Source organism: Dromaius novaehollandiae, chromosome 15 (assembly GCF_036370855.1).
Source record: "Dromaius novaehollandiae isolate bDroNov1 chromosome 15, bDroNov1.hap1, whole genome shotgun sequence".
NCBI classification, from domain to species: Eukaryota; Metazoa; Chordata; class Aves; order Casuariiformes; family Dromaiidae; genus Dromaius; species Dromaius novaehollandiae.
Window position 1 is genome coordinate 22,909,868 of NC_088112.1, and position 13,757 is coordinate 22,923,624.

The following is a 13,757-nucleotide window of genomic DNA, read 5'->3' on the forward strand; positions in this document are numbered from 1 at the left end:
TTTCACACTTCTGCTTTGCCAGTTGCCAGCCTTGAACAAGCCATGCGGAAAAGGAAAGTTATTTGGTAGCAAAGACAGGGAACAAGGAGCTCAGCCCCGCTTCACTAGCCGAATTCCTGCTGATTTGGGACGGCGACTTGAGTTCAGAAATCCAGCCAGTCTGACCTAGAGCTACTATTTTCAATTGTTGTCATTCATCTCCAGTAGTAACCTACAACCAAACATAACAGTAACACTTAGCACCAAGCTTTAGAGGGGCCAGTGTTTAAAGTGCTTTGAAATCTCTGGATAAAAAGAGAGCAAGTTAGATTATTTCTTTTTTAAATGGGGCACAAGTGAGTCAGAAGCACGGACAATCACAGCGCAGGGAAGGGAACTCCTGTCCTGCTTCCAGCCTCCCCTCTCACCACAGCACTGTGTTACTACCCCTTCATCCTATTGCTATAAAATCTCTTGAGCAGCAGAATGATTTGGTCACTGCTGTTCCCATCGATTAAAGTGTTCTGCACTGCGTTATCAGATCACAGGTCTAGGCAAAGAACACAACTTCGGTTCATGCTTTCAAGCCATTGCTGCATCAGTAAACAGTTTTAATACTAGACTGCAGAAAGAGCAGGTCACTGGGCATTACGTCAGGGTGTAACATACCGAATGCGACAAGAAGCAGTAGAAAGACTGCTATAAAGTACTCATGCATTTTATTTTTAAAAGCAAGGCATTTTGCATTGTGGGTGGCGAGGGAGAAGGAATGGATGGATAGAAAGAATCATGACTCAGGCTCCCTTGCTGGGAATTTTTTTAACTAGGACATCTTCAGCTAAAGGAGTAGCATTTATTTCACAGATCTGGGTCATAGCCCTCCTCTTCAGTTCTCGGGCCACTTGACAGACAGCAAAAGGCCAGCAGCAGTAAACTGCTATCCAGTCTTCATAAATGGTTCCCTGGAATGAGAATTAACACAGTTTTATACAAGCGGAATGACCATGAATCAGCTTTTCCACTTCATCATGCATGCCTTATCACGATCACTCCACAAGAGCAATGAATTCAGGGGCCAGATCCACATCTAATTCAGTGAATTACCCTGGACTGACTCAGGCACGAGTGATACCGAATTTCAGCCCGTGACCTAAGAGCATTTGCCTACTACACTTTTAAAATAGAGAGGACTTAGATCTTGCAGGGTGCTGGACACCCACAAATTTCCCTGGAGAAAGAAAGCTTTTAGGATACTCGGTACTGCATATGCCCTTAGCCCAGTTTTCCAGCACGATCTGAAAGTGTTCTCTGTTCCCTGCCAGCCTGATTACAGAGTAATGTGTATTGTACAGCATCGGCTCTGGGCTATGTAATTCTACAGCAACTTCAGAAACGCACATACAGTCCTGTTCTTACAAAGCACTTTGAAAACATGAGTAGTTGCTTGGAGTTGGCATTCTATTATAAAACAAATGCTACTTTTGCCTCAGCGCAAGAAAAAGGGCAATCCTTGAGACTTAATGCATTAGTTCTGCTTTAAAAATGTATCAAGGTAACAGAACAGATTTTCAGATCAAAAAGGAATTTGGCTGTAGGATCCTGCAAAAGCCTGTGTGAACAGTGCGTAGGGGGTAGTAGGTGGAATCCATCTTCTCCAGGATTGAGTCCCAAATGAACTTTTCACATTTGCGTCATTTCAACATCATCATTATTCAGTGCCACTCTCCAGAACAGAAATGCATCTGGCTCTGGCTACAGATATACAGCTACAACAGCGGGGTCTCTGGGGAACGAGGGTACCTCCTATCATTACAGGAGCTCAACGAAATCAGTTTACAAAGAAGAGTTCTCCATGTGCAAAGACTTACTTGTATTTTGTATTTCTCCCTGGTGCCAACTCTTAATGCCAAGGTGGAGCCCGGCAGCAGCGGGAAACACAAGCACTCCCCGGCGCGCGGGGCCAGGCTGCACTCCAGACACGGGCTGCACAGGGCACCGCAGACACCTGCCGACAAGCACAGCCAGAGCAGCGATCGGGTACTGCCATCTCGCCTTTACAGCGGGGCGAACACAGCTGGATAATCGTCTGCACGATTCATGGTCCAAAATTCGTAGGGGAACCGGACAAGAAAAATTCCAGCTGAACTATCAGAACCCCAATAGATTTACAGTAGAGAGAAAGGTTGTTTTTCACCAGCTTTTTTCATCCTACCAGTACCCGGGATTCTGTTTCCTCTTCCCTCTCCCCTTGGTCTTCAGATAGGAAGACATGTCCGAAAGATTTATGATGGTGACTACCACGACTGGCACAATAGCGCAGCTCTAATTACTAACGTTTTTGAGCTTTTTGCTGCCTTCAAATAAATGAACAAACAGTTCTTGATAGCAGTCTCATACTGGGGAATGGGACTTTTAATCCTGAATTTACAGTAGTCAAGCCATATATGGTATAAATCAACTAGTCTTTCAAAAGCAGTTTGGATAACACTTCTTTAAAATAGTGACAGCCATATATACACATACTTTTTTTATATGTATTCTTCCATCTTTTTTATATATATAAAAATATAAATATATATATAAATAAAAACATATCTCCCCTCAAAACCTTGCTTGAATTCCACCAAGTTTCTCATATTTATGGCAAATACTATATCCAACACTGGATTTATTCCCACCACACAATGGGCTCCAGGTATTATCTCCACTGCCAGTTGAAAAGGTGCTATTAACTGGATGAATGGCAAATTTTTGTAGCTGTGTCCCCAACGGTAGTGAAGACAGGCTTCAAGATCTATGAACATTATAGATCCTTAAGAAAAATAAAGGAGAAAAGGGTAAAATGCATCATCCTCAGAGTACGTAATAAGACAATGCTGACTCTTATTTGGATATGTTAGTTCCCTCTCTCACTATTTTTGCCTAAGGTACATTCAATAATGTTTTGCTATCAGTCTCTTGCAATTCATTTAAATCACCTTTATTTGCGGTTCTGGAGTAAATACATCTAGGAAAACATCTTTAGCAGAATGGAAGCTCCAGGCCCGTTACTATGAAATCACATTGTTTAAGTCTGTTTTATGATAATACTGACAGTACTTTAAACATAATACTGTTATAATAATATAATGCTTCCTGTTCTGTTAACCTCATCTGTAAGTCCCTTTTATGAAATTCCTGCAGTATTTCAGTGATTTTTTTAAAAATGCCAAAGGATAGAAAATAATAGGGCCTCAAGCCTCCCACCTAATTTGTGATGAGACAAGAGAAATTAAAACACAGTGAAGATGACACTTCTCATGTTGAACAGAGCAGAGTTTTCCACATCTTCCAACAGTTACCTTAGCCATATTTTTGGGACTCGGCAGAGAAATCAATCCCACAGAAAACAGTAAGCTGGAAACAAGGATTTTTAAATCTTCCTTTAATTTAACCAGATTTAGAGAGAAGAAGGAAAAGGGGTCATAGCTCTAACACCTATGTGTTTATCTCCATAGCAACAGGAGAAAATCTAGACACTTCCTCCCCGGATGTCACGACACAAATAAGCAGAGTCCACAAGCAGGGAAAGTGCCGTTTTCCCCAAACGGTCAGTGCACAACCCAGGAAGCAGCCACAACACGGCCGAGGGGCCGCTGACCAGGCCAAGCCTGCCCAAGGCACAGGTGCCCCTGGCCTCCCTCCAGCAGCAGCTCTCGCATGACTGTGCAGAGACGCCTGACCCAACTGGAAACCAACCCCCCAAGAAAAGCGCAGTTTTTAGCTGGCTCGGACCTTGAGGCCGGTGGGGTAGTGAAAACTAAGGGAGAGATGCAGAGATAACCTGAGGTGTTGCTCTGCCTGGAGTCGCAACATCCAAATACCACGCGTGTGGCTCAGAGCAGAATCCACAGTCCTGAGCTGGGCACATCCTTACACCATGCAGACAGAAGAGACAGACGTTTCCCACCGGGCACCGAGACCATGAATTAGAAACCACCTGAAGCATCCAAAGCTGAAGAAAGGGAGGTGTCTGAAATCCCATTCTCAGAGGCTTGGACATCTAACTCATGGATTCAAGGAAACGTTCCTCTCGATTCCCGTGTAATTGCCCTTTTCTACAGCTTTGTGTTTCCAAAGAAAGGTGGTGGTCCTTGCTCTGTTCTCACAGACAGCAGCATCCAAACCAGCATGTACAAGCTGCCCTGTTCTTGTGGAGAGAGAGCACAGCTTAACTCTACTGGACAGGACATCTTACAGGAACCAAAGAAATGGCGCTTCCAGGCAACACTCTACAGAGCTAGGAGACAAGCGCTGTTCCTGACCCTACCAACATCTCACCAAGTTCCTGTCAAAAAGCCATATAAACCATCCAGGCTTTAGTTTCTCCACATGCAATCCAGATTCATAAAATCCATCCCAACCTTGAAAGAGTCAAGACAAGTACTTCTGTAAGCATTATGAAGTGAATACAGACTCATCTGTACTGCAAACGCATCTTTGACATACTCATCACATTCTCAAGTCACAACAGAGCACCTGATCTTCAGTTCCTAGAGTCTTAACTAATACAGAGCACCTGATCTTCAGTTCCTAGAGTCTTAACTAATCTACATTTGGTTTTGGTTTGAATTTGTTATTATCTCAATATTTCTTTGCTTCAGGAACAACAGATACATTCAAGGAATAACAAAAGAAAGCCACGCAAGCTCTTACAAATTTTCTTGTCACTGCAGACATCGAAGAGGCCAGTGCTCCAACCTCCGCCCGTCCACATAACTGTTGTGATAGCAGACATGCCAACCGTGCCGGCTGGCTGGGTTGTCACAGGCTCTCCAAGTTTCTTGCTACACATTGGGAAGAAAAATAAATGTTAATTAATAATCGAATGTTAAAAGCTAGAAATTCATTCACAGCACAGATCTCCTACACTTACAATAATGTAACAAGTCAGTCAGGATTTCTCTGGAAGGGACTTAAGGGCTGTGCTACTGATCATGATTTTTTTCCAGAGTGGGATTATTTTGCTTGCCTGCTGGCGTAACTCTCTCTTTTGGAAAGTGTGAAACTTGACTGCCAAGCCATAGCAGTACAGTGGACCACTAATTTAATAGGCCACATCTGTGCTGATGCCTTAAGACATGAAGCACAGAAGAGGCAACGCACAAGGAGGATGGCTGGAAAGGGGAGGCTAAGGATGCCTTTAGTCCTCCTTTTACATGAACCAGATCGATGCCAACAGCCCAGCTGTACAACAGGATGAATGTTCCCCACTACCACACAAATAGTTCAAGAACTGATCAATATTAGTAGTGATTCTTTGAAAATACAAAGAACTGTACATCAGCTGCATCAGCTATATGATTTTTATTTAGATATATTTTATGCCAGATTTATAGCATCAGCCAAGGAACAGGCACCTAACTTTGCTACTTACTTTACACCGGAAAGAAAAGAAGTCCCATCTTCAGGTGTTATCAAGGAAAGAATAAATGGCGACTGGATCTCAGACAAAGAGATACTCATCCTATAAACAGAGCAGTGGCTTTCAACCAGGAGTGGAAAAAAAGAAAAGCCTCTCTCTACTCAGAAAAATTCAAGTGAACTGAATAGTGACGACATCACAGCGCTCCGAGTCTCGATGTCATAGTCGTTTCCACCAGCTGAGGAACCAGGTATTTGAAATAGTCCTGCAGCAATACAGCAACAGCAACACGACAAATCAGTTAATTCTTTCGAGTAGAAAGGAGCTGTAGCCTACTCCAGTTCACTGCTGGCAAAAGGCTCTAACATTGAAGTATTCTATTGAATCAACTTCGAAGGACAAAGATAAATCAAGCAGACAAGAAATTAAGTGCAGTTTTAACACTTCTGCAAGGCAGCCAAGAACACATTCTTCTTTTCAAGCTTTCCTTGCTAAAATATGCCAAGTTCAAATCCTCCCAGTCAGTCAAATAAAAAGGCCAGCCCTTTGCTAATACCATGGGAAATCCAACATACTAGGTGCGTTTGTTTTGTTTTGATTTGTTTTAAATGAGACAGAAATTGGTCAAGTACTGGTATAACAGGCACAGTGCTCACACCAAAGGACAAGTTTCATGTCTTTTATTGAAGGTCTCCCGCATTGTTCCTGATGATGTGAACTCATTTCTGGCAGGATACATGCAGAAGACAACTTGACCTGAAATTGCAGGTTCTCTGGCATGTCATGAGACAGGCAGACAAACACTATCAAAGACGTACTCACTTCACTTTGGAGAAATCTGCAAAGAAAAAAAAAAAGTCTATCTTCCATTTTGAGTTTATTTTTAGATTGCTGAAATTGCAGTGCAATTTCAGATTTCATGCAGTTTGTCTTGCCATTAAGTGATGCAGGTGAGGTCACTTGCTGCTCCACTGAACCTTTTAACTTTTCTATAATAAGTGTTATTCATATCTTGTAACATTTCTGAAAAGAAAAGTATGTGTTTCTGCATAGAGGAAAACTGAAGCATATACAAATTAAAGGAAATATCCTATGGCACTACAGCTGAATACTGGAAGAACCAGGAAATGAAAGCAAGAGACCCATTCTTTATAGCTGCAAAATTATATACTTCAAAAACTTGCTCAATTGAAAACAAAAAACCCAAAGTGAAAAAAATAAAAAAAAACAGTTTCCAGACTTCTCTAACCAAAATCATAACAGGAAGACTATTAAGTAAGGCCAGAATTTTGTTAGTAATGTGAGGAATCTAATAGTAAAAAAACCCTCTTTATTCCGCCACTAGCTTTTATTGGACAGAAAATGCACATGAAGCAGCATAGCAGTGACATCTCCTGGAAGTCAACAAAATCTGTAGGAAAAAAATTCAGTTTATTAGCTCTATCTTGTTCATTAAAAATCAGTTTGTCTGAACCACTAGAACTTTGAAAAAGTAAGAAATACCATCTCTAACTTTTCCATTACAGGAAGAAAAACAAACTGCACACACACACTCCACACTCTTATAAACCAGCTCTATAAAACATCAGCATGAGATTCTCTTTGCTTTTTAGACAACTGCTAACAAAAAAAATCCCCCCACACACACACACACAACCACAGATCATGAAACACTAAAGCAGCAACATTTTTTGTTCTAAGACTTTGAGCTAAAATTTATCTGCTTGGATTATCTGGTTGCTGATTCATCAATACATTAGGTTCTTATCACTGTCCTGCTTATTGGAACTAATAAGGATGCTTTCACACATGGAAAGTAAGGAAGCTGGTACTCTGCCGCTTTCTGTGGAGCGGCAGCGATCAGAATGCACACGTTTGGGAAGAGCATCAATCTACAACTTCCACTTGGCTACCAATGGCAATATAAGGGGTTTAATTCTACAATATACTGGTTCTGCCACCATTTATCCAAAATGCTTGCCTTCTACTTTAGAGATTAGAGAGAAAATCTGGCATCTACCTTGACATGTCTGGAAACATCAACCCCTTTTACATGTCCCCTAACATCTCTAACAGAGATGTCTGTTTTCAGCCATGGAGCTGAATTTGCTTAAAAGTAGTCAAACAAGCAGCAGTACTCAGAATCTGATAATGCCCCATAAACCAGATTTGCTGGATAGACTATAGATCAGCAGTTTGGGAGAGAGTGCTCGAGATGCAAATTCATATTTTGACTTGTTCCTACACCTTTCTCCTACAGCAGGAGATTTTTCCAGAGCCAAAGAGATAAATAGGTAAATAAGGGCACTGTGGAGACATCTAATGCCAGAGAGAATTCTTAAAAGTATTTCCTTTCTTTAGCTATACAGAGTTTGTTTATTCAACAGTATTTGTCTGAAATGATATTCAATACATAGCTATGAAATTAAGAGGGCATAATCTCATGTTAAGTGATAGCAGTGTATCACAGCATGAGCAAGGTGCACTACGTCCCGTCTGCAGCTAACCAGGAATAAGCACCTTGAATTTGGCCAGAAAATTGGGAGCATGGGCATGAGGACTACCTGCAGAAAAGAGGAAAAGGAGTAGGTCAGTGGGAGTTTTAAGCGAGACATGATTCTAGGTGATGCAAATAACGCGGACCCATGCTACGTGACTTTATGCAGACAGAACACAAGGGAAAGCAGGTTACTTCTTTTCTCGCCAGAAATCAATAGACTGTCACTAAATAACCAAACCGATTTGCACGTACTGCACTGTTAGCCTCACTAAGCTTTATATGCTGCCAGAAGCATTTATAGGCTGTGTCAGGGATTAGCAAAAACTGCCTTCCTGCTGTAGGCTGAGGAGCAGAAGTGAAAGGACCGATGATGATGCCTGCAACGTTTCAGTGCCTCACCAACGTGGCACTATATAAATTCTTGTCCAGAAGCTTCTGAGCTCACGTTCCTCCATTCTTGTTATTCCCAGCCTACTTCAGAAGCTTTTGCTCCTTCTTTCCTCTCCATTTCTGCTAACCTCGCCATCAACACATTTATTTCACCTTATTCACCAAGAGCACTGAGAAAACAGACAGATGAGGCAAACCAAAATTTCGTAATTTAGTTCAAAAAAAACCAAAAACAAACCCCAACCCCCCACACACCTTGTAACAGTGTTGGACACTATCAGAATCAGCAGTTTAAGAAAATGGAGTGATGTTATGCAACTTTAAGTTATGAAGTCATCAACAGAGCCTTTGCTCACACCTGAAGCCATGAGCTATTTACACATTACACGCTTCCACTTCACTAAGCTTTCTTCTGTCTTTGTGAGCACATCAACTCCTTGCCACTGGGAATCTTTATCAGAACCCTTTAAGTATCTATCCTCTTGCTGACTGAAGATATTGCCATATACCGTCAAAGACTTTACACACTTACCCACAATAAAGAGCTCAGTATGGAGGTCTCGCAGCCTGTGAGGATATTTAAGCATTGTGCCCTGGCAGCTGCTATTCTTCCTCCAGTGAATACAGAGTTCAGATCAGGCTCCTATTCCTGCAGTGACATGCATTCAGCAGGCACTACAATCACAGAGTTAAGATACCTTATTTTCTTGCTACCACGCTGTTGTCACAGAGATGCCAGGAGGCAGCCTGACTGTCTAGAGAGAAATGGATCAAAGTATTAGAAGAATAAGGGGACCACTGTCTTTCACTTTCGACCCTTTACTCTGTACTGGAAAGGAAGTAATTTTCAGAGATGATGATTAAGTGTGAAAGAACCACATACTAAGCAGAAAAATGGAGACAGATCTTCTGTTCACTTTGAAAGTCCCCACCTTTCTGCAAGGGGAGATCTGGAAGTCTGTGCCAGAGCAGCACTAACACAGACACATCACCAGCACCCTCAGAAGACAAGCTCTGAACACCTAAGGAAAACAGCCCTGTATGAGAGGCAGTGTGGGACTTGCCTGTTTGCCGTTATTTTTCCAGTTAGGACTGGAAATCACTCACACAGCACAAAAGCAGACCTTTAACAAAGAACCTTGGACATCATTAAACAGTTTCATGAAATAAGGGAGGGGGAAGACAGATGTCTTTGCCTGGTAGACCTATCCCCCTTTTGCCTTGTAAAATGATGAGGACTTACATACATCATTAATTGTGCCCGAGATCATTAGTGCCTCTTAGATGGCAATAACCAGTGAACAATCTCTATTTTCTCCTAGCATCAGTTTTGGCTCCCTCTATGTGTCTGAAATCCGTTCAGGAGTACGTGCGAGTGCTGTAAGAACAATCGGACAGGTAAGATACACAAAGCCTAGCAACCTGTCTCCAAGAGTGGTCACAAGCAGATACAGGTTTTACCAGAAGTAATATAAGTAAAAGGCAGATAGAGAGTGACTACTCCTATATGTTTCTAAGTTCCAGTAATTCATACTTTAGTGACCTCCTGGTCCAGAGCTTGCTTTCCTACCTAAAGCTCTGTAAAGTTGTGGCAGAGCTATCAGTTCACATTCACTCTGCTTGAAATACTTGCCTGGTCCATCTCATGCTTCTGTGTCATGACACCACAATTTCTTCCCAAGTCCAAGCTGCAGCTGGTGAAGGGAACTGTAGTTTTCTTATGAGCTGTGCCTGGTACCAGTAGCTCAAGGGAAACAAGGCCATGCTGCAACCAGCGGTCTTTGCTCAGAAAAGCTGCACTGAGAACACTCTGGCTGCCCATCAGGAAACTAAATGCACCTGGGGACAAGCCCATCTGAACCAGCAAGCAGACACCTCTGCCAATCACAAATGTGGCACTTACCTGTTGATATTCCAAAAACTTGAGTTCTTCTCCTGAGATTCTGCAGCAGAAGCAGTATATAAACATGAACTTTCTACCTGCTAATCACTAGAAGCCAAGCCTATTATGTGCTGCCCTAGACTACGAACTCATCTTTTTTCTCTCGACAAGTAAACCTGTTTAGAGAACAGCATGAGTATTTGCTTAGTAGGACTGCAGAGGATCAGCAGAAAAGAACTGCACCTGTACTTGTATATCCTCCCAAACAAAAACTGCCTTTTCAAAGGGGATAATAAAGGGAGGGGCAGAAAGTGGCACACCCAACAATATTTGGCCATGTCAGTATGGCAGTCTTTTGCTACTCCCTTTCTTTCCACCAAGATAATATGTTATTAGAGGAAGTTCCAACGTTACACTGTACGCAGCAGCAGCAGGAGTTGTGAAACTGGCAGAGTGCAATTGTGCAGAACAAAGTACGCCGTTTGTCACCAGCCACCTTTATGAATTTCCACAGAAAAAAGTTCTTAAGTTGTTCGTGCTGACTCATGACTAAACAAGAAGGGAGGAGGAAGCAACCTGTGAGAGAACTGAAATTACAGAAACAACTACAATTTAAAAGTCTATGAAAAGAACACTTAACCTTTCCACTTAAAATATATTTGCAAACACTTTTATGGACAAAAGAAGTTAAAAGTCTGGTTTTAACATTTTGCTACAGGCATTTCATATCCATTTCTATTGTAGGAGCTGAAAAGCATTGAAACTTTCATATTTAACTTTTGCTTAAGAGTTCTTCAGCAGGGAATTATTTTTGAACTGCTGGTTGACATAAAATGCCTTCGTGTTCAAAGTCACTTAAATCACTGAAAAGACAAATACAGAGGTGTTTGAGCAATTTTTTCCCTCTCCATCTATTATATGAGATCTACAACCACCTTCTATAGACAGACCCTAGTATATTTGGAAAGGAGAGGAATTTTGAATGTAGTAAGCTGGATTGCTTCTGAAAACACAGGCCACAGCTGAACAGGAGAATTTGTCATGTTAACGGTTGGGAAAATTGTTTTTTCCAAGAAAAGCCAAATGGCAGGAGGAAAATAATTTTATTATATCCATGTCTAAAAGAGTAAGGGGTGAACTTACATGCAAAATTAGGTTGTTTGCAGTTCTTTTTTTTAAAAAAGAACAAATGCTCATCTTGGTTCACTACAGATGGTTTCAAAGTCTCTCTACGAACTTTCTCAGTGTCAGTGATCAAGCCAGGTATGTGCCAATTTAATGAACTAGATAAACAATTGTGTCGCCAACATCCTTTGTCAGACCATTCTCAGTAACATGAACGTGCTTCTCAGCCAGGTCAATATGGAAAATCGCTTGCTCTAGAATAGGAGTTTTCTCTGCTTCTTCTTTACCAAGGACTGGAACACGACGGGGTCCAAGTACAGGATCATCAAACCTCATCAGTTTCACTTTAGAGAGATCTACAATAAAAAAAACTTGCTAATTAGGTTACAGGTTCTACATACAGACTATAAAAATCAACTGAATTAATCAAAACAATGTTTAAGAAAGAATACTCAGTACTTCTGAAACATCTCCAAGGAAATACATTCGCCAAGAAACAACATCCACGTTAAGATTTACACCCACTTAGACGTCATTCAGTAGTTACACAGCAAGTTACTAGCAGAAATTGGGATAAAACAAATACAAATACCAAGTCCTAATGCCATATCCCAAGCACTAAATTTGCCTCATCTATTTCTGTGACAGCTCTGAGTAAAAGAACAGTTTATCTCATATTCTGGGAAACAAATTTCAGAAATTGAGAGAAGGATGAAGGTGACAGCTGTTTTAAATACTCTTCCCTTTTAAAATTCACGCAAATAAAAGATTGCTAAACAGACAAAAAAGTTACTAGGGAGCCTGGAATCTTTCAGCCAAACCTTCCTCTAAGTACAGCCTTCCACTACGTATGCACCAACAGAACAGTGACAGTTTTTGGAAATAAAAGGTTGGAAAGAGTCACTGTTTAATCTCTCACTTGTTTCCAACCATTTCCAAATATCCAGTTGCCAGAACGCTAGTAAATTTGTACAGATATCTACAATGCATTTTCCCTGCTCGTGTTTTGCCATGCACATTATCATATATTCCTCGCTCTGAGGCTTTGAGGTACTATTTCAGTGTGTGCCATCATCAATATGTAGTTGTCTTTGTTCCAAAGATAAACAATAAAATAAACACAAGCTGTTAAAAGATGCAGAAAGAAAAGAAACTCGGCTGTCACAAGCTTTTGGGTCAAGTGCAGTTTTCCTTTTATACCCAGCTGCCAATCTACAGCAGTTCAGATTAATTTTTAATTCCTGGATTCTCCAACAAAAGCACAGCTGCTGTTCTTTTAAGAAGGCTATTTTCTTTCATTACACTGGCTGGAAACAAAGTTTATTTCAATAGTATCTTTGACATGAAACTATAGGAAAACACAGAATTTCTTGGTAAACTACCTTCCAAGCAGGTGGAGAAATAAGGAATACTAAAATTAGCCATGAGTAGACTAAAAAGAAAAAACAAACAAAAAACCTCATTTCAGCACAAAAATTGAAAAAGTTTCCCCTTAAATATTACCATTTATAAAGAAGTTCTTCAGATTGTCAAGATACCACATAAACATTTTAAAAAATTAATCATAGCAGCGCTAAGAGGCAGCTTTTATTCCAACTGCAACAAAGCAAAACACAAGAATCTGAGGCTAAAATTTCTCAGTGCCATGCAGTGAGACAGAGATGGTGGTAGACAGCAGCATCTCTCCCCTTCTGTCCTGTCAGTGCACACCACGTCCTAAGTACTTACATGGCAGAATAAAATCCCTGCATAAGGTTACTGGATAGAAAACTATTTAGAAAACAAAGCACAAGGAGACAACAAGTAGTAATTACAGGCAGGATCCTGTAAGAGAATCGTAGCATTCACACCCACCAAACCCAGTGAAGGTTACTGTGAAGGAATTCAAGCTCCCAAGCCGCAGCACACCAGACACTTCAGAGCACTATACATGCCCTAAGCAGATATGCCAGTCGCAAAAGCAGCACCTCCAAGTTTTGTTTGGAGACCTTTATCTGAGCCATACAGTCACCACTAAGGCTTCACCTTCTGATAAATGAGCAGTGATGACTTGCTGTCAGACACAACAGCAAATTCTGGCTCCCTAACTGCTCTTGCTTGCATCTCCACTACTGGAAACTAGCTATCAAGGGATGGAATAGATAGTTTCACAACAGCTTAAAAGCAAAATCTGGTTCACAGGTGACAAAATGCATTTGTCTTAATGCTTTCACAATGGAGTTCACTATTGCCAGGGATTTGAGTGCTTTCACAGAAATTCTTCTAGTACATATTGTCTCCTTACCACTATAGAGTTCAAAATTTAAGAGCTGAAAATAAAGCATCAGTGCATTAAGAAAATAAAGAGTACAGAGTATGACTCATAGCTCATGGGATTGAAAAGGAGTATTGGCCATTTTGCACAGAAGTTACTGGTTCCAATTTAGCACACATCAATGGTAATTGAAAGGCGATTGAGCAATCCCAATTTTAAATGA

At 41.1% G+C, this 13,757-nt stretch overlaps 2 protein-coding genes across 2 annotated transcripts in view; both read right to left on the reverse strand.

Moving 5' to 3' along the window:
- Positions 1-51: 51 nt before the first annotated feature.
- Positions 52-11,090, reverse strand: PLAC8L1 (PLAC8 like 1). Its single transcript, XM_064521189.1, has 4 exons — positions 5,396-11,090; positions 4,675-4,805; positions 1,848-1,984; positions 52-941 (listed from the first exon to the last, which is right to left on the reverse strand). Exons 1-4 carry the CDS (start codon positions 5,482-5,484, stop codon positions 774-776), a joined length of 525 nt encoding a protein of 174 aa, XP_064377259.1. The 5' UTR covers positions 5,485-11,090; the 3' UTR covers positions 52-773.
- A 151-nt stretch (positions 11,091-11,241) lies between these two features.
- The window catches only part of LARS1 (leucyl-tRNA synthetase 1), a 35,132-nt gene continuing 32,616 nt past the window's right edge, over positions 11,242-13,757 (reverse strand). Inside the window, exon 32 of the mRNA XM_064521188.1 lies at positions 11,242-11,636. Within this exon, the coding sequence (XP_064377258.1) occupies positions 11,431-11,636 (206 nt within the window). The 3' untranslated portion in view covers positions 11,242-11,430. The remainder of the gene's footprint in view (positions 11,637-13,757) is intronic.

Excerpts from the sequence above, each read along its gene's own strand:
- PLAC8L1 (XM_064521189.1), bottom strand. The coding sequence starts at position 5,484 with ATGAGTATCTCTTTGTCTGAGATCCAGTCGCCATTTATTCTTTCCTTG. Across the intron at positions 1,985-4,674 it reads CTGCAGTGACAAGAAAATTT|GTGTCTGCGGTGCCCTGTGC; the intron begins GTAAGAGCTTGC and ends GCTTGTCGGCAG. Across the intron at positions 942-1,847 it reads GGGAGAAATACAAAATACAA|GGAACCATTTATGAAGACTG; the intron begins GTAAGTCTTTGC and ends TTCTCATTCCAG.